The sequence below is a fragment of the Aythya ferina genome, assembly GCF_964211825.1.
Source record: "Aythya ferina genome assembly, chromosome: 3".
In the NCBI taxonomy this organism is placed as follows: domain Eukaryota; kingdom Metazoa; phylum Chordata; class Aves; order Anseriformes; family Anatidae; genus Aythya; species Aythya ferina.
This window is the reverse complement of record NC_140298.1, coordinates 2365929-2386350: the sequence shown is the minus strand read 5'-3', so window position 1 is coordinate 2386350 and position 20422 is coordinate 2365929. Positions and strand designations below refer to the sequence as shown.

At 37.8% G+C, this 20422-nt stretch overlaps 1 protein-coding gene and 1 long non-coding RNA gene across 3 annotated transcripts; both read left to right on the top strand.

Annotated features, from left to right (window-relative positions):
- The first annotated feature begins 1176 nt into the window (after positions 1-1176).
- LOC311434873 lies at positions 1177-3073 on the top strand. Its single transcript, XR_014691791.1, has 3 exons — positions 1177-1299; positions 1780-1846; positions 2854-3073. It is a non-coding gene; the product is annotated as an uncharacterized lncRNA (long non-coding RNA).
- A 243-nt stretch (positions 3074-3316) lies between these two features.
- Positions 3317-20422, top strand: PNPT1 (polyribonucleotide nucleotidyltransferase 1). Of its 2 annotated transcripts, none has more exons than XM_084514317.1 (29): positions 3317-3531; positions 3891-3951; positions 4285-4359; positions 4992-5097; positions 6002-6051; positions 6513-6576; positions 6655-6702; positions 7305-7418; positions 7679-7865; positions 8345-8396; positions 8690-8747; positions 8898-8994; positions 9094-9196; positions 9643-9713; positions 10194-10230; positions 10988-11054; positions 11144-11233; positions 11894-11947; positions 12050-12156; positions 12821-12892; positions 13005-13068; positions 14370-14453; positions 14891-14974; positions 16859-16965; positions 17049-17104; positions 17604-17682; positions 18143-18190; positions 18570-18728; positions 19500-20422. In XM_084514317.1, the coding sequence occupies exons 1-28, from the start codon at positions 3332-3334 to the stop codon at positions 18723-18725; spliced, it is 2391 nt and encodes a 796-aa protein (XP_084370443.1). In that variant the 5' UTR covers positions 3317-3331; the 3' UTR covers positions 18726-18728; positions 19500-20422. The 2 variants fall into 2 exon arrangements, with proteins under 2 accessions (XP_084370443.1, XP_084370442.1); XM_084514316.1 differs by having other exon boundaries at positions 3517-3531; positions 4289-4359.

Here is a 20422-nt window from a genome sequence, read left to right as displayed (position 1 = left end):
GGCGTGTGGGCAGAAGCCACGCTGTGCAGGACTTGCTTTGGCCTGGCCTGCACCACCATCTCCCCTGGTCAGCTAACCAGTGCCATCGCATGGCAGAAGATTAAATAGGCAAAGGTGTACGAAATAGCTCATTGTAGGATGTTCCTCCATTCAGGGAGCTTTCTGCAAGTTTTCACAGGGTACTCTCAATTTCTTCACCATGGATAAAAGACATCTTAAGGAAAAAGAAACATTCTCACCACAAAAAGTGGTTTTCAAAGCCTTTCTCTGAGCTCTGAGGAGCATCCCCTCAGTCAGAATTTGGGATAGCAATGGAAGGGGCCTTGCAAAACACACAATGGCATAAACCCAGACCTATGAGGCCACAGCCACTGTGAGTTAATAGATGATCCTCACCCCTGCTTGCAAGAATTTCAAGAAAGCCCTCTTTCCTCTCAGTATTTTATTTCCAACTCCATCAGCTGCTGCCTCTCAGATCAAGGCAACTGTGCTCCCACATTCACATCTAATGTTAGTTGCCCAGATTTCACAAGTTACAACATTTATTACAACAATACCTATCCCCATACCTCCTTTTTCCAACCAAAATGCCCTCATTTATGACAATGCAACAAATGAAGAACAAGTATTCTAGGTCCACCTACTCAGTGCTGTGCTCTGCCCAATCCCACGAACATCCCTCACTCTCCAGCTCAGGACCCACCTCCAAAGCACATTTAGCAAATTCAAGAATCTACAACTATTTAATAGAAATATTTACAGAAGCTCAAATGCTAAATGAAGGATTTACTGGGCCTACACACTGTAAGTAAATATACACGTAGCAATCACATTTTATCCATCACCTCAAAATGAAACACAACTACTTCTTAACACTAGAAGTAGTGAAGAAAAAAACAAACAAACAAACAAACAAACAAAAACCTAGAAGAAACAAAAGAGATTTCCTCTGGCAACCATTCCATCCTCTGTGTTACTCATGCTTCATAGGGTCTTCAAGGCTCAAACAAACAGGAACAAAAGAAACGTGTACCTCACTTCAGAAATTACAGCATTAATTCAGGAAAGAGAGATCCACATTCTCAACTGTTTCTTCTGCGCTCAACCTTTACCTAAGAGAATTACTTGGTAATAGAGATGCCCAAGGACTGCAGAGCTAAAGCAGTTACCCACATCTCCTGTTTGCAACCATCTGCTGCTCCTGGAATGAAGACACCCAAGTACCAAGGCAACACACTGCTTTCCCAAGAAGAGCAGCATCCATCTGCTATGGAAGGATTGATTACTAAGTCCATCCAAGTAAGTTTTCTGAAAAAAAAGTAGGGAGATTTACTCCAGTAATTATTTCAATTAATGCAAACTAAGGAAAACTAGCAGCACATTAAAGCTATCAGAAAAGAAATGGTACAGTATTAAAGAAGAGATAGCCAAGACAAAAAAGAATGGGGGCGGGGGGGAGGAACCAAGTAAAAGAGAAAATAAGTTGTTGTAAAAGCTTATTTCAATGTATTCTTCTAAGGCTGTTTTAGAAAGCTAGGTTGAGAGCTACAAATCCTACTAAAATAAGCTTACCAATTCAAAGATGCTTTTCAGGTGTGGCCAGAGGAAATTTATAGAATATTAAAGAATAATTACCAGAGGAAAATATTTAAATAAAATGTAGGCAAAGTGTTGAATAAGTGAATTGTACTCTTGCTTTTTCACGTGATCAAGCATGAATTTTCTTTGCTTTCTACTATCTTGAGGTAACTCTGAATTCTTGTCCTTTTTCTGTTTCAGTGGTATGGCCTTAACATGTTAGCCCATGACAGTTATGAAGCCCGTAAACCTAAGGCTTCTCATTTTGGTGAGTGTGGAAAAAGCTATCTAATAATTTTGGTTTAAGTCAAAAGATCTGTTTTCAATGCTTACTGTTGTTTGTGAACTGTTTAAGTCTTCTAATGCATTTTCAAATGGAAAAAATGACAAGGTCGATCATTACTTCTCAAAAGCATCATCTGAAAAATAGTTTTTCTAATGTTTATTCTGGATTCTTTTTACAACCATACATAATCTCAGCTATACAATTCATTCTTTGGTACAAGTAATGTGTATGAATTACATTTTTTTTTTCTTCCTGAAGCATACATTTTGCATGACCACTTCTTAGTTTGAAAGTGACGGCATTTCTCTAAGAAAGATTTCAGAACAATGTCAGAATACAAGTTTTGACTATTAAGCATTATTGATCAACAAAGTTATAAGAACAGGATGTCACAGTTTCTTTTACATACAAATTATTGAGATGAAGCGTCAGGCATCTGGAGCTAATGGAAATGTTTGTTGTATGCTGGTTACTCTTGACAAGTAAAGCGTTCATGAGAAACACTTCATACTAATTTTGTGTGTGTTTGTCCCTTGTGTGGGATGGATGGTGCCTTCTAGAAGAGCTTAATTTCTAGATTGCTTTTAAATCATCCTTACACATTTCTGCTCCAGGCCTTCATGATGCTTCTTACTCAATTCTCCAACATCGTTCTGTTCAACCTCAACAGACTCCTGCTTTATGTTCACCTCCCGTGAAAGCTACCCTGCTGCCTTTTCTGTGCCTGTCACTTTTAACATGCACTTCTCTGCTTTATGTGTGTTGGCTTCCGTCTCATTTAAGCTTTAAAAGCCCTAACTAACTGTCTCCTATGCTTAACAGCTGAAGATATGATTGTGGTACTTGTGACCTTTGCATTCTATATGTGTTTCCAACTACTCCTTTCTCTCCTCTCACAAAATCAAATGCATTATTTTAACATAGAGCTTCCTAGCTCACAGCAAGTAGGCATTCAGAATTTTAATCAAGTGACACACAAATCTTTCCAGGATGTCCGCAGCAGAGCAGACAGGAATGCCGAAAGCCTGGTGAACGTTCTTCATCTGCCACCTGATGTATTTCTGCACCCAAATAAAACTGCAGCAGCGAACTCTGGGTCTGGCCGAAGCTCTTAGCTCTACCCAGGCCAACCCCCGACTTTCTAGATCATTTTATTTCTGCTCTGCCTTGCCAGAAAGACAAGCAACTCGTGGGCACAGCAGGAAAACTATTCCTTGGGCTGTCCCCAAGGCCCGCGGGTGTGATTTTTACAAATGCTGACAAAACGCCTTGGGTGCCGGGGCTGGGCGGTGTGACCCCACCGCGGCACCGCCGCTCCCTTCACGGCCCCGCCGCCCATGGCGGCCGTTAGCGCGGCCGTTGCCCGGCGGAGCCCCGCCAGGGGGCGCCGTGGGGCTCCGGGCCGCGCTGACGCCGCAGCCGACGGGGGCGCGGCGGCCGCCGCTGTGCCCGCCCCGTCCCGGCGCCATGGCCGCCGCCACGAGCCGCCGCTGGGCCGCGCTGGGCGCCCTGCCCCTGGGGGCCGTTGGGGCCGTTGGCGGCCGGGTCGCGCCGCGATGGCGGCGCCTGGCGCTGCCGGGAGGCTGCGGGCCGCGGATGGCTCCTGCCCGCGGCCTGGCGGCGCAGCCCGGGCCCGGCCGGGCCGTGGCGGTGGAGGTGGGGGGCAGGTGAGCGGCCGAGCGGCACCGGGGGGCCGGGAGGGAGCGGGGATCGGCACCGCCGCCTCGTGCCCAGCGCCTGCACGGCGCCCAAAGGCGGCTGGAGCTGGCGGCGCCCCGCGTGTGGGGCTGACGGGCACCCTGTGCGGCTGGAGGCTTCCCCCGAGCTGAGGGGATCGGGAACCCTGGGGCAAAACCCCCTCGGAGTTGCTTGTGTGGGTGGAGCTCCCCCCTTCCATGTGTCATGAGGGTTTTCACATCCGCCCTGAGGTGCAGGCGCTGCCCTGTAGGATAGGTGCTGGAGGGGAGCGTAAGAGGCAGCGGAGAGTTGACATCGCTGTGGGTAACAGATGGTTTCTCTCCCGCAGGAAGATGGAGCTGTCTTCTGGAAAGCTCGCTAGGTTTGCTGATGGATCTGCTGTTGTTCAGGTAATAAATAATACTAATTAAAAAAAAAAGAGCCTAGAGTTTGTGGAACTTCACAGCTTTTGGGTGTGAGCAGCCATCATTGATGTGTTCTAGCCTGTAAAAAAGTTGTGCCAAGTCTCAAGTAGCAATTTAATCCCTAATGAAAGTGCAGCTATCTGTTAGGGGCAATGACAGGCTTTTTTTCCAACAACTCGCCTAAATCAGAGAATTATGCAGTTGTTTTTCTGCAGAGAGTATTGGGAACCGGAGTATTAATATATGAATACGTGTAGGACTTCAGTTAATACTTTGGTTGCAGATAATCTTTTTTTATTTTTTTTCCTCTTGATCTAGCTAGGTGACACAGCAGTAATGGTCACAGCAGTCAGTAAAACCAAGCCTTCTACATCTCAGTTCATGCCACTAGTGGTAAGTACTAATGACAAAACTTGCTTTGTGATAATCAGTGACAGCCTTTGCTGTGCTAATTATAAAATAGCAGAGCTCAAGATGCTGAGGGGAGAGAGGAAGACGAGCAGCAGAGTACAGAGCTTGGACCTCAGAACGGCAGATGTTCTGTGAGAGCATCGCTGTATCTGTGGATGAAGTGGTGTTCTCTAGTGTGGTGTTCTCATTGCTGTGTCTGTTCTGAAGTGGTGTCAGTGGGTATGCTCTCTACTGAGAGCTTTGTGAACTTGGATGTCTCCCACAGCATCCAAGTTTCAGACATTGTGTTTTAGTTGTGTGGAAAAAATGGCCTCAGTGTTATGCTCAAAGGGTTTACAAGTGTTAAGGATTAACGATCCCTATTCTACCTTAAGACTGAATAATAGTGGTTTTCTCAGAGGGTCTATCCTCAGACATTGCCCGATTAATATTTGTGTCAGTGACCTGGAATTTTTGGTCATCACGCAGGGCGCAGTTGATTCAGCATAGACCTTGCTCTGAGTCAGAGATAAGAGTATAGACCTTCTGAGGTGTCCTCTCCAACTTGAACAATTATGTGGCTTTGTAATTACTGATCTGTTGTCCTCAGGAATCCTGGTTTTGTTTTTTAAAAGGTCGACTATCGTCAGAAAGCTGCAGCAGCAGGAAGAATTCCTACAAACTATTTAAGAAGAGAACTTGGTACTACTGACAAAGAAATTCTTACAAGCAGAGTAATAGGTAGGCTGAATCATTTTATTTATGATATTTTAAAAATATTACATAATACCTCCCGAGCCTCTGTGAAGAGGTAGTAACTTGCAACTGTTGCTTGCAAGGTTGATTGTTTCTGCAGCAATGTCAGGGAAAACATACCTTGCACTTTTTGAAGTTTATTGGGGCTAATTGTAAAAACTTCAGTCATCTGGGGCTGTATGCGTAGTCCTTTATGTATGTGTCTGGGTCTCAAGAACTTCCATGTCACCTTAGTGTATCTAAGATCACACCTTCATGAGATGTTACTTCTGCAGTTCCATATCTGCCTGGAGAGGCAGAAGAAAGAACCGATTTAACCATGGCTTAACCTCTCTACCATGGCTTAAGACTTTCACGATTAAGATAACAGCTTTTAAGGTTCAATGTGTACATGAAGCTGATGTCAAAAAGTCAACGTTTTAACTGCATGAAACGAGTTGAGAGAGAACATCCTTTAAGGCCTGGGTTGTCAGAGTTCTACACACTTCAGACAAAGTTAGGGGTAAATCCAGACACCTTAGAAGTAGCACACAGTCCTCAAAGAAAATCAGTAAAAGCATTCCTGTCTTTTATGTCTCTTCATTGGAGGCATTTCTGGTAAAATACTATTTAATAGACCATTTGTATCTTAAACCGTAGAAGACATTTTTTAATGCTCGTTACTCTGTGTTACGAGACGATGGATATACTCACCCATATATACCTCTTATTTTTCTCTGAGTGCTGGTGAAATTTTAGAGTTGATTACATCTCATGCTAAAATTTCTCTTCTCATTTGTTTGGGTTGTTCATTTAAACTATCTTGTCAGTTTCTTGTGGGGTTTATTAGAAGATAAACTGGATAATGACTGCCTGTTGAATGCTTACACTCTGAATGTTTCTTTTGCAGATAGGTCAATCAGACCACTCTTTCCAGTAGGCTACTTCTATGATACACAGGTAGGTCGTGCTGACTGTCCTTAACTGCAGCTACCTTTAGAGTGGAAGATTTGGGCATGTCCAGTGAAAATTATAAGTGATAGAAAAGCAATTTTTATTAGCATCCAGCATGGCTTTACAGTTTGAAGAAGTCTAATTCTGTAATTCTACTTTTTAGTTTCTCATTTGCATGTCTTACAATGTTTTTATTACATGCTAGTTCTCAAAATGTATTGCAGAGATACAGAGAGAAAATTCAAAAGTGCTCTGTTACAACAGGGGAGAGAAAAGGTTAATAAGTGTTACATGTTATATTTTTCACATGTGTTTTCGTAAGCCTTCTGGCTTAAGCACCTGAACCAGCTTTCCTTTTTAGCTTTTAAAAATTTGGAATGTTTTTGTTTTATTGTCCTGAGCTTTCTATTGACAGTTAATAAAAGTTTATAGGTCAAAATTATTCACTGTCTTTTATCTTATGCCAGATCCTTTGTAATCTTTTAGCAGTAGACGGTGTCAATGATCCTGACATTCTGGCAATTAATGGAGGTAAGAAAACTCAAAATTATTGCTTGTGTGATTTTAATATAATTCATTTTTGCTAATAGATTTATATCTCAATTCTAGCTTCTGCAGCTCTTGCCTTATCTGATATTCCATGGAATGGTCCTATAGGTAAGTACATATTCTGAAATCCTGAGTATCTTGAATATAATAGGCAAATTAGACAACATTTTCTTACTTCTAAGAAGAATTGGAGTCTAAAGGCTGCTATCTTTTGTTTAATGTGCTGAAATTCACTTTATGATGCATAGAATTGTTGTGCTTCACAGCAGCATTTTTTTCTGGTCTAAGTATGCTTATATAAGGATTTATAATCCAGAAATATTGTAATACAATGGTCAGCAGCTTCCTTGAATTTTGTCTTTTAAAGAAACTTAAAGCATTGTGGAAAAAGTAGCTGTATAAGAATACTTTTTCTCTGGGAACTCAAGAAGAACTTTGCCATTGCAAATGTGTTATGAGAACTGTGTCACTGCAAATCTTTATTTATAAAAATAAAGAACATAAGTGCTTCAAAGTGATACTGCCAAAGAGAAATTGAAGAATAAATAATCTTGCTTTATAGAGTTGTTTTTAATGTATAGCTGACATGCTAATATTTTAAAACAAATCCTTACCTTAATTATTGCTTTTAGATGTATAATTGTGAGAGTCAAATGATACCTTTAGAAGAACTTTTATTATAATAATAATTTTCTGGAGTTTGTTTCTAGGTGCAGTAAGGGTAGGACTAATCGATGGAGAAACTGTTATCAATCCGACCCGAAAACAAATGTCTTCTAGCATTTTAAATTTAGTTGTTGCTGGAGCCCCACAAAATCAAGTTGGTAAGTGGGTTAACTATTAATACCTGTTGGGTGCTCAGTTTGAAAATTGTAGGCCACTTCTTACAGATATTTTTTCAAATCTTTGAAACTTCTGTTTCTAGGCAATAGTAGGAATGAACAATATTGCTAGATAACTTTGGGGTAGAGTAAATTCCGTTGTTATGCAGTTTAAAGGTAACCTATATTGTCTTGGTTGAGTTGTAGATTGCTATTGAAAAATAAAATAGTAATTAATCTAGTTTCTGACTTTCCATTGGTAGTTATGTTGGAAGCAACTGCTGAGAATATATTGCAACAAGATTTCTGTCATGCCATCAAAGTAGGGGTGAAGCATACCCAGCACATAATTCAAGGAATTCAACAGCTAGTGAAAGAACAAGGTGTTGTCAAGAGAACTGTTCAGAAGTTATTTGTTGCTCCTGAGGAGATTGTGGAATGTGCAAAGAAGTAAGTTCAGAACAAACAATTTTGACCTAATTTCTGTTAAGTGATTCAGAAATACTTATTAATGATTATTTAATCATTTGTGATTAAAATGTTTGGGATCTTGTTCAAGAAAATGTTTTCAATGTTTAGAATTTCTTGCTACATTTTCCGTAGAAATTTAGGGACACTGCCTTCAGCTCTCCTTTTATGCTTAGTGGGAAGGACGGGGCAAAATAAGTGGTGCAAAAACAGTAAAAGCGTTGCAAGCTCATGTGCCATTCTTGTGGAATGGTGACATGAGGAGCCAGGGTTATGTTGGCTTTCATGAATTTTGTCATGGAGGTGATGAGGAGAAGGAGAGCAGCAGGCAGGATGGACAGCTGAGACTAGTGTTTGTAAATGGCAGTCTGGTGCTTTCATTCAAAAAACAAACATCTAGTCTTCAAAAGATACTATTTGTGTAATTGCATTTCCGAAATTTCTTTCTTTTCTTCCAAAAGACTTGCTTTTAACAAGATCTACGCAGTGTTCACGGATTCTAGCCATGATAAAGTAAGTAATCAATTCAAATGTGATTTGATTTAATATAATGAAATTGTAGTAAGACTTAATTTCTTGATGCTAACCTCTTCTCATCTGAATGTATGTGTAAGAGTAATGAATTGTCTTGTAAATTCTTATCTGCCAAAACTAATTTCTTGTGATACATAATTGATCTTTTTGAAATTGTGTGGAAGTCCTATTTTTCTTTGGGTCTTACAGAACTTTACAACAAACCCAACAACCCAAGCTGCTTCTGTTATTCCACTCTGTAGAGTTAACTGGTTGCAAATCCTGTCTTCTAGATTTCTAGAGATGAAGCAATTAACAAAATAAGGCTTGAAACAGAAGAGCAGCTGAAAGGTATTTTATGCTTTCTTAGTACTTAGAAAATGCTTATATCAAACTAGTGGTACTTAAAATTACAGTGTGCTGTTTGTTGGCCATGCTATTTTAGAAGTTCTCTGAGATTCATTTCCTAATTTCAGTTACGGTTTCTTTTTTTATACCCAGAAAAATTTCCAGAGGCTGAGCCGTATGAAATCATGGAATCTTTCAATGTGGTCTCTAAGGATATTTTTAGAAATCTTATTCTGAATGAATATAGAAGGTAAGTATGTCAAATCCTTACTGTATAATTATTTCTGTCATTTTTTTTTCTCCGATACCATAGTTTCATTGATTTCATAATTTCTGCTCCTAACTTTAGATGTGATGGAAGAGATTTGACTTCCCTCAGAGATATTAAATGTGAAGTGAATATGTTTAAAATGCTTCATGGATCAGCCTTATTTCAGAGAGGTCAAACACAGGTAGTATTATTAAATTATTTAAGTTCTAAATATAATGTATCAGAAGCCAAAAGGCTTGTACTTTTTGTTTAAACATTAAATTTCCTTATTCTATCCTGATAAGAATAATGCGTGCTGGAAGTCTGTGTAATAAACAGGCTTGCTATTTCACACAGTGCTGTCTGCACAATTAAGATCCCTGGTTTTTAAATGAGTTTATTCAGTTTTAGTGAACAAACTGCTACTGACAGGGTAGGAGGCATAAAATCAGTATTTTTAAATGTGATCACTTGTAAGATTGTATAATCTTTATAAATCATGAGTATTTGAGAGAAGAAGGTTTTCAGAAGTGGTTGATGATGGTATCATGTTTGTTGCTGAAATCATTTTTTTATTCTTCATTATCAGTATGAAAAGTTGTAAAATGTAGAAGTGTCTAAGAGCTGTTTGTTTATCCCTTATTCTAGGTTCTCTGTACAGTTACATTTGACTCCATAGAATCAAGTGTAAAATCAGATCTTATTTCAACAGCTGTGAGGTATGTGTATATGGTTTTCTGTCAGTGGTACTAACGGAGTGTGAGCACTTAAACACATTTTATAAAAGTTGCAGTTAATAAGAAAACATTAATTCCATTGACATGTGTGGAGTTGGAGTGTACTGCAGTGTGTGCAGTAAGGTGCTGACATTTTTAAGGTTTGTCTGCTGTATGTTGCATCAAAATTGGCATAAAGCATTGATAAGTGCCTGTTCTATTCCTGACAGCTAGGAAAGCTGTTTAAATGTCTACAAAGATACAACCCTCATATGTTAACTCAAACATGGCATGTTAACTGAGACCATGTTTTTTAACTCATTTACTTAAATAAATAAATAAATGGGGGGGGTGTTAATGAATCAGCAGATCTGCAGGATTTACTTGGTCAATTTCTAGGTAGAGTTGAATATAATCTTACTACATATAATATTTAGGACACGTTTGGTTGATCTTTTTGACATGGTCTTGTTTTTTTAACAGTGGAGTTAAAGATAAAAACTTCATGCTGCATTATGAGGTGAGTTTCCACAGCTTTCTGCATGATTTATATAAGGGCTTCATGTCTTGCTTTCAGAATTGAAATTGTTTAATTCCAAGAATATGAATTATCTCTAGATCTGCTAGGTTTTGCTAATTACAATTTATCTATGAATTTATCCTGTAGTTTATCAACAGAAATGCTGGTTTCCTAAAAAGCACTACATAATTTATAAGCTGCTATTTTATGCAGCCTTTCTAATAGTTTAACATCAGGTTAGTTTCTCAAAGACAGGTTACTACTGCAGGCAGGATTAACCTGCTCAATTACTTTTAGTAAATTAATGTGTGCAGCTGACATGCTACACTAATAGTTAATAAGTGCTTTTACATCTCCAGTCTTAGTCAGCCTTTGGAACTTGCCCAAAGTATTTTGTACAGGCAAGAGATGTATTTGTGTCATCTGTATGACAGAAACAAGATTTCTGATATGTGGTTTGACAAGTTTAATTAGAGTAAGCCTGTTGTCCTATTCCTTGGCTACCTTGCAGCTGCTTTATTCTCTTTTGTTATGGGGAATTAAAGCATGAACTAAATAAACGCTGTCAACTAATCCTGACTTGCAAACTAAGTGACTGGTAGAAGTTGTGTGGTTGTTTAATATTTAGTTGTTTGTTGTTGTTTTTACCTTGAGATGCACCAAAACTTCAAAGAGACTTTTTCAAAGTGTTTGTTTTGAAATGAAAAAGAAACAAGTTAATCTCCTCTATGTGTGCTTCTATTTTTTTGCTCTATAGTTTCCTCCTTACGCAACAAATGAGATTGGTAAAGTTACTGGTGTAAACAGAAGAGAACTTGGACACGGTAGGTTAAAACTACAGAAGTTGTTTTACGCTGTAAGTTCTAATATTTTGATTGTCTTTTATTTATGGCTTTTATTTGTATTTTATCAGGCGCACTGGCAGAGCGAGCATTGAAACCAATTATTCCTCAGGATTTCCCTTTCACAATACGAGTTACTTCTGAAGTCTTAGAGTCAAATGGTATTATGGCTTTCTTGTTCTTCGAGAAACAAGAGATAATTTGTTCTTAAACAAAAAAACAACTTTGACAAACTACATATAGATGTTTTGTAGACAACAGATTTCAGTTTTAAGCTTTTTAATCCTGGTGGCTCCAGAGTGAGGAATATGTTAACATGTACTGAAATCCATTCTTCATTATTTAACCACAGCTGGTAACCTTCCCGACTTACAGATAATTCCTGTTTTCTTTATCTCCCCATTTTGGGAGGAAGCTATTGATTTCACCTTTCTGCAGATTCTGCTTTGTGGACAGGAGTTCCATGAGAGCAACCTGCAATTTCCTAGCAGTATAGTAAGATTTGGTGTCTGGGAGAAGGAGTTACTGAGGAAAGGGAATGAGTCCCATTTGCAGCTGACAAACTCCCCAGCTTGATGATCATTTTTTACTCAGTATCACAAAAGATTCAAACTATTACCAGTTTCTTGCTAAAGTGCTTTTGCTACAGAAACTGTCTGGTAAAATTATTTATTGTAGTATGTGTATGGCTGCGTGGTATCTTCTGGTTACCAGAACATTAATTTTCCAACAGTCAGTGAACAATATTACCAGCTAGTCTCGTTTCGAATGCTTGTTACCAGGGTTTAATACTATTTTTCTCCTATATTCTAACTCTGTAGGGTCATCTTCAATGGCTTCTGCATGTGGTGGGAGTTTGGCATTAATGGATGCAGGTACAAAAAGGATGAACTGCATATGATAGTGTGTTAAAGGATTTGGAAGTAACCAACGCTTATTTAAAAAAAAATAAATGTACACTTAATTACCACTATTAGGAGTTCCAGTATCGAGTGCAGTGGCAGGTGTAGCAGTGGGTCTCGTTACCAAATACAGTCCAGAAAAAGGAGATCTTGAGGACTATCGTTTGCTGACAGACATCCTGGTGAGTTTTGGTAGCACAGTGGTTTCTATTGATGTTCAATTCTGTAAAATACCTCTACATCCTTTTTGTAACATTATTTTTACCCACTTAATTCTAGAACATACACTACTGGACATATTAGTAGTTTTGTCTTCTGTTTTGTCTTGCAGCTGCCTCAATTTAAAAAAAATCTATAAAATGTCTAGTCATGTTAATTTTGTGTAACTACTCAGTTGTTACTTATTAGCTCTGATAAGTGTACTATTTCAAATTTTGTCTCTAATGGAAGAAAGGGTCAGAATGATTGGAATCAGTAGTTTACTGAAAAGCACGGTATATTGGAAGGAGAGCAGTTGGCAAGGTTGCTGGGGAGGAAAAATGCACGTGATCATGCTGCTGCTTCCTGTGGCAGCTGGTGATCATACCAAGTAAACTGGGGATTTATTCAAAAACTAGTCCACAAACACAAAAGCTCTCAGCTTGTAAGAACTGAAGGGAACTGTGTTAATCAGGAATGGTGAAGTAAGGGTGGGGAAAAAAAAGATACAAATCTGAAGTGACACCAAGTCTGCAAGGGGCTCCTAGTCTACTTTGGCTTACTGAAGCCTAGAATGCACTTTTGGTGTAATGAGAATTGGTACTGAGACATAGTTACTCCAATTTTTCTTTCTCCATGTACTGACAGGGAATTGAAGATTACTATGGTGATATGGATTTCAAAATGGCGGGTACTAATAAAGGGATAACTGCCTTGCAGGTATTGTAACATGAAAGATTCATTTTATCAGTCTTCAGGAATGTCTGTCTAAAAAAAGATTTCCCTGTGTATTGATGCTACTTAACTCACTACTTAACTCTGTATACATTAGGTTGATCTAAAACTACCAGGAATACCAATAAAAATTGTCATGGAAGCTATTCAGCAAGGCACTGGTAAGTCCATGTTAAGATTTGCACCCATTATATTAAGTTCTAAAATGTATTAAATTATTTATTTAAATATTTTATTTGGGGGGAGGGGGGAGGGGCTAAGATAGGCATGGGGATTTAAAAAAAAAAAGTTCAGTGTTGTATGCAATGCTTGAATATTAGTACTTGATACAGAACGAACTTTTGTGTTTGAGAGCATTTAGTCTTCAAGAAAGAAAAAAATAATCTTCCCAGCATGGTTATGTTCCATATGGTTGTACATAGTGTACGTGAAAGTGTGTGCTGCTCCTAGAGGTTTACGTTCTTGTTAAGAGAACAAAAAAATACTTAATGCACATAGTATGATTCTAATGATGACCTATTTAGATCAATGTATAACTTCTGGAAAAAAATGCGGTGAAACTTGTGGTAGAGCAAACAGGAGGGGGGAAAATAGGTAGGCTAAAAGTCCTTGACATCTCAGGAAGTTCATCATTAACATGTAGTAGCTCAGTACTCCTTAAATAATATGGGTAACGAAGGCTGAAGTGCAGCTTTGGGCAGTGAAATTGGATTGCTTTTGATAGGTGAAAGTTTGGAGAGGCAAGAGTCACCTAGTTGCTATTTAAGTATTTGTTGTTATTAATACAGTTAACAAACACTCTATTCCATGTTTGTTTTAAATCCAACAGAATAATGCTATCAAAAACAGCAGCAAACTGTTTCTTGCTTATCATAAATTCAAATATACCTACTATTGAAACTTACTGCTGTTTGTATTCTGGCATGTACAGCTAAAATATTATTGAGCCATATGAAAACTGAAGGTACAAGCATTATTAAGGATTTTTCTAGTTGTAAGAAATTTCCACTCAACTGTAGTGGCAATACTTTAACAAGAAAACATTTATTAAAATAGAAGAACTAGTAATTCCTGTTCAAAGGTGTATCACTTCAAGAGGATCAGTTAAAGTTTCAGGCCAGTATATCATAACTTAGCTAATCAAAGCTACACCCTGTTGCTCTCATCATCTCTAATTTATTTAAATAACAGCATACAGTTCTGTGCTTCGTTGTTAACGTTTTGGTCTGCATAAAGTCAATACATGTGCTGAAGGTGTAGAACTAGTACACAGAGCAGAAGGTCCTACTCCAACAAAGGTACACTACCTAAAATGTGTCATATTGCTGTGATATATTGTTAAATTAGGCAAGAGGTAGATTTCATGAATGGAAGTTATCTACTTTAATATAAATTTATTTTGCTTTTGTTATAGTCTTATGCAAAACTTTTTTCTCTTCTTCCTTTTCCCTAACCTCTACAGCTGCAAAGAGGGAGATTTTGCAAATTATGAACCAAACACTGGCAAAACCCAGACCTAACAGAAAAGAAAATGGACCGGTTGTAGGTAATTATTAGTTGCATGTTGATATGAATTGATGTCTTTTTATAGTTTATAACAATAAGTTACTGTTTAAAGCAGCTTTTTTAATGAACGTATCATATTTTTCTGTCTTTTGTGATTTCTGAGGGGAGTTGTTATTTTTTTTATTGCCCTGTGGGGCAATACTGTTCTAATTCATTGCACATTAGAAAGCAGAATAAGCTGAAGTTGTGTGGAACTCACAAAATGAGAATAGAGATAGATGCAAGCATTGGAATGGCTTAAGGTAATTTACACTCAAATTACTTATGTTCTAAGTTTTCATTAATTCTAATACTTAAACATAATTTCATCAGTGTTCAGCGTATAATAACTAGCCATTTAAAAAAAAAAGGACTTTTGTGATGGTATTCAGCATCATCATGCTTAGCATTTCAAAGTATGTTTATGTGTTCTTTCAGAAACTATCCATGTGCCATTATCAAAAAGGTTAAGGTTCATTGGTCCTGGGGCCTATAACTTGAAAAAACTTCAAGCACAGACAGGTAAGACATCTTTGTTTTCCTGTGATCATTTATCCTTATGTGTTAATAGCTTCTATTCCCTGTACAAAAATCACTAGTATGGGGTTTTAATTAGTGGAACTTGGTAGCACATAACAGTAGCTGTGCTAGTAATTTAAGTGTTAATGCTACCTTTCATGTCCTTTCAGAACCTAGACAAAGGTAAGCTTAAACTTTACAAATTGTTTTGTAGAACACCTCTGTTTAACACCTGAGGGCATTTGTGCTTCGGTAGAAACATCGTAGCAAGTTATATAGGAAGAAATATTAAGTGTAGAAGGCGCTTTATACTGCAGCCTGTCTAACAGTGTTTAGACTAGTATGTTTAGCCGTTCCAATACTCAGTACAGATCAACGTACAGTAAAGGCTCAATAAATAAGAGATTCCAATGTTTCAAATAGATAAAGCTCATTTTGGCTATTCTGTTGTGTAGATTCTCTGCAGAAGTGCTTGTAGGTTTTCTTGCAGCAGGAATTTCCAGAAGTATGGCGCACACATGAATGAGTGGTGAAGCCAAGCAGGTCTGATACATTACGAACATGTTGCAGTATAGATCAAATATATGTAGCCTTTCTGCCTGTAGACTAAAGCTTTTTGATTAGGAAGAGGTACGGAGCTCTTTTCTATGGTGCTCTTGCCCTGCTTTCTTAGGACTCTGTGAGGAGTTTGTATCTGCTGTTAACATGCTGGGAAATGTTAGAAATAGAGCTCACTATCACATTGCGGGAGTGATGTGTACTGGGGCTTAAACTAGTAACAAGTAGTGTGGGAGAAGTTTAGTGACCTCGTTACATTTCTTTATAAAAAAAATTGTTCTGCTTGACATTAGGTGCCAAATTCAAGGTTCTGTACTGCCATTTCCCAAATAGGGCAGCTGATGCATTGGTAGAGGTTGCACTAATGGAGGTCAAAATTAGACCAATAGCTGCAGTTGGCCTCAGAAGTTAGTGGGCAGAATTTTTAAAGCGTTAAGAACTGTAGGTATTTGAGAGGCTGCACTTTGTTCGTTACTTTCAAACCAGTGAAACTAGACTTAATCCAAACTTTACACCTCGCCAACATGATGAAGCTAATAATCAGCCACTGTTCAGCCATGACAGAGGTGTTTCTGCTGTGATACCATTAAATATATCAGATTTTTCTGAGCACTTATCTGTAAGTACAGGTTCTTTCTTTCGTTGGTTAATATAGCAAAATTTTACACATTCCCTATTTTTAGAGAACTACATTTTTAAAATGTTTGATGTTTATAGCGTATCAAGTAGATGTTCTGCTTCAGCTGCTTTGGACTTGGAACTCTTTTAATAATCTAGTTGGCTCAGGTAGTGCTTGTTAGGGGACTGGATTGGAGAAAAGAGATTATGCTACTTTGACTGCAAGCATATGTGGCCTGTTGGATGGAAAACTAGTCGAGAGGTGTGAAGAATTTTACTGTGCAACCTTACTATGTTCTAGCTCTGAAAAACTTTAATTTCCATCAGCTATTAATGAAAGCTACAGTTTAATAATTAAATTCTGAACATTAATAAAAAAAAAGCTAAGATTAAATTAAGTTCTCAAGATTTTTTCCACTTATAGCAGGGTTATAGTAAGCAACGATTGTGCAAATGTAGATGGTTGCATGTGGAACACAAGTTCGTCCAGGTTTTGGCATGTATACCTGTGACATGGTTTCTATACAGTTGTATGTAGAGCTGTCCAGTGCCTAATCTGAAGAATATTTGAAATGATGACTCGAGATCTTTGTCAGACTATGCAAAACCACTTTGCTCTATGCAAGTCTTTACTACGTGCAAATTTTCTGCTTGCTGAAAAAATAGGAATGTTCAGTGAGGATTCTTTCATTAATAAATTCTATTTCTAAGGTGTAACTTTAAGTCAGCTGGATGAAGAGACGTATTCTGTGTTTGCTCCCACACCTAGTGCTATGCATGAAGCAAGAGAGTTCATCCGTGAAATCTGCAAAGATGATGTAAGGACAGACTTCTTGTTAGCTGTTTCAGTTTGCAGTTTCTGAGTATGTGTCTTAATGTTTTTTTCCTCTTTTCCCTACAGCAGGAAGTTAATTTGGAATTTGGTGCAGTTTATACAGCCACAATTACTGAAATAAGGTATGAAAAGTGCTCTGAAATTGAATTGAATTTATTTACATAGATATATTTCTGATAGGATTATAAAATTGGTTTTTAAAGCCAAACTTCTGATGGTGATGTTGGCACCTGCATTATTCCTAGTATTTTGCTGTATTGAAAACATTCTCTTAATAAGGCTTTTTGCTATTTAGTTATTAGAATGTCTCCTTTAATTACAAACTTGAAGGTCTTTTTTCATCTTTGTATCTGAGAGAGATGATTGGAATTTTCTTTCACTTTTTTGAAAGGACAAATCTTGGATTGAAATGGCAAGCACTTCTTGGATGTACTTTGTATTTTAAAATAGTTAGGACAGTGTAGTTTCCATCCGGTTTAGATTAAGGAGAAATGCATAGCCATGGTTGAGAGGAGAATTTAAAAAAAGGATGATGCTTGTGTTTGGAATAAATTTGCAACACAAGTTATATACAGACTTCTATCAATGTATTTTTGAAATGACTGTTGTGCTGTTTTTCAGAGATTCTGGAGTGATGATAAAGTTGTATCCAAACATGACACCAGTGTTACTTCATAATTCACAGCTTGATCAAAGAAAGGTAATGCATCCTTAAACAAGTGTAAACTAGAGATTCTAAAACACTTTTTTTTGTTTTTAAATGAATTCTTAACTAACCTAGTCTCCATCAGCTATAACACACATACTAGAGTCTAGAGTCTATTTTTGTAACACAAAAAGCTGTCTTAAACAAGAAAATGCAGCTAGTCTAACCTTTGCTTGCCCTGTGTTTAGAGCTGCAAGGAGTCTCACTGCATGCTTGCTATCATCGTGTTGTTGATACTTTTATGGACATCACATCTTTTGGTCTAATACCCTTTCTATGTAACGTAGAAGTTTGTAGTTCATTAGTTGACTAGTTCATTGAGCCACTTTAGTCCATGCGTGGTTGCTTGAGATGTAGCAAGAAGACATCTGTATGGTGTTTTTTTCTTTGTTTTGTTTGTGTTTTTTTTTTCCCTCCTGAAAACTGAGTTTTTCTGAAAAATCCTCTGTTCTAGATTAAACATCCTAGTGCCCTGGGATTAGAAGTTGGACAAGAAATTCAGGTAAATTTTTTGAACTTTAAAATGATAACAAACTGCTGTTCATATTTTAGTACTTCTGATTTTTTTTTTGTTGTTTTGTGTTTCTGAAGGAAATACTTTGCTATATGAGATTGCTTTTCTGTGCTGCTTAAATGCCTGATCACCTCCAATCAGAGTTAGTGTCATACCCTTGCTATCTTAGGTACCATGTTGACCTGACCAAGCAGTGTCTATTGTATGTGGTTTTGCATATTTTTTTTGTTTTCTTTTAAGCATTTTCCTCTCTTTTTTTAAAGCTAGTTCTATCTTTAAGTTGATCAGTCTCATATGGTGATTTAACGTAACTTTATCAGATCTGAAAGTGGTGTGGTGGGCTTAAAGTGGTAAGTTTTCTTAACAGGTTAAATACTTCGGACGTGATCCAACTGATGGTAGAATGAGGCTTTCACGTAAAATTCTGCAGTCACCAGCCACAACTGTGCTTAAAACCCTCACAGACAAAAACAGCATTATGATGGGAGGTAGTGTTCCACAGTCGTCTACTTCATCTCAATAACTGGTAAGGCCACAGGAAACATCTGACAGCTCAGTACTGTGCCTTCTTTACAACTGTTGCATAGGACTATCAGTCTGTTTCTTGTACGGTAGAGCTGATGTTCAGTGTTGTGTGAATGCTGCTTGCCAATTGTTACAATTTATCATAAGGTAGCACCTTGCCTTCTGTATCATTTAGTTCTGAAGAGCTTGATGCTGTAAAAAGAATACAAATTCCTTGACGGTTTCAGTCATTCTAGAGAGTGAACTTTCTCCAAAACCAACATACCTGTTAATCTAGAATACCTGTTAAATATTCTGTCTTTTCTACCCTACCACCATTTTTTATATTGGGGTAGAGGGAAGGGCAGGGTAGGGGAAGGTGAGGTTTTTGTTTGTTTTGTGTTTTTTTTTTTTTTCAGTTTTCTTGAAACTGAAACTCACTTACTGGAGTGCCAAAAGCTCTTCTCTAGAACTAGTTTCCAAGCATGCATTTGATGATAGATTTGTCTCAACTTTTCCCAAATCTATTGTGTGTATTCTGTTTTCCTTAGGAAGCTGCTAGAGCTGGAAGGTATCTGATCATAAGATTAAGAGTAATTGTGCAACGAGGTTGGCAAATGGAGTTGCAAATGCACCCATGATAACTTAAGGCGATCTGTGGCAATCTTCTACAAATGATTCACAATGCTAGAAGAAATTAAAATTCACTGAAGAGAATTACAGTCTTTCAAACAGTGTTTCTGAATTTAATGTCTTGATGTTAGTTTGTTACAGTATTTTCTTTCTCTTTCAGGAAAAAAGGCCTGGTAGTTCATGGAAACATGAGCCACCTTTGCTTGAATCTGCAGATGTCTTCACAAGAATCTGTATGTGGATGGTAGTGAATCATATTTTTAAAATAGATGGTATTCACACTTAAAGGTGATGTAGAACTTAAAAGTATTCAAACTGATTAAAGCATTGTTCAGAAGAAACAGGAACAACCAATATTCTTACATTGTGTAGCATGGGTGAGAATCTAAGAATGTGGAATTGCATAGACTGAAGAGCAGACTACTTCAAGTCATTTCAGTGCTTAAGATTCTTCCTGCTGCCATCTCAGGATGAAAATGCAAAGATGGAAGGCAAGAACTTAGAAGTACGTCCTGGGAGGAGTTCTCCTGTGTATTTGGTTGATGAGGTATGACAGTGGTTGAAAGGCGTACTTGGCCAGTCCAAGTTTTACTGGCTTTTCAGTGTCTAAGACTTAAATCTTGAGCAAAATGTGGAAACTTTGCAAATTATCACCTGTATCATGATGGGCACTCTTTCAGATAAATACATAATAACTGCCATAGGGTTCAGACTTGCTAAGGTATCTGAGCAGGAGGGGGACAAAAATGAAGAAACATCCTGAAACAACATCACTTATCTGGGTTCATTAATACTGAGTTTTAAGATAAATAATAAAAACATTAAAATAGTTGTTTTACAATAAACAAATGATGTGATGTTTCTTTCCGCCAAAACTTCCTCATTAAGAGTCTTGGAATTCCAGACCTTAAAAATCAGTGAGGTATCCCTTCTGGTGTACCCAAATTTGTAGGAAAATCAAGTTTCTAATGGCAAGTCAGCTCTGGACCTCCTGAAAGAAAAAGAAAAGAAAAAAAAAAACAAACAACTGTGGAGAAGAGAAATATGAATGTATAGTAAAAACTATTTTGTCTTTTTTATTCT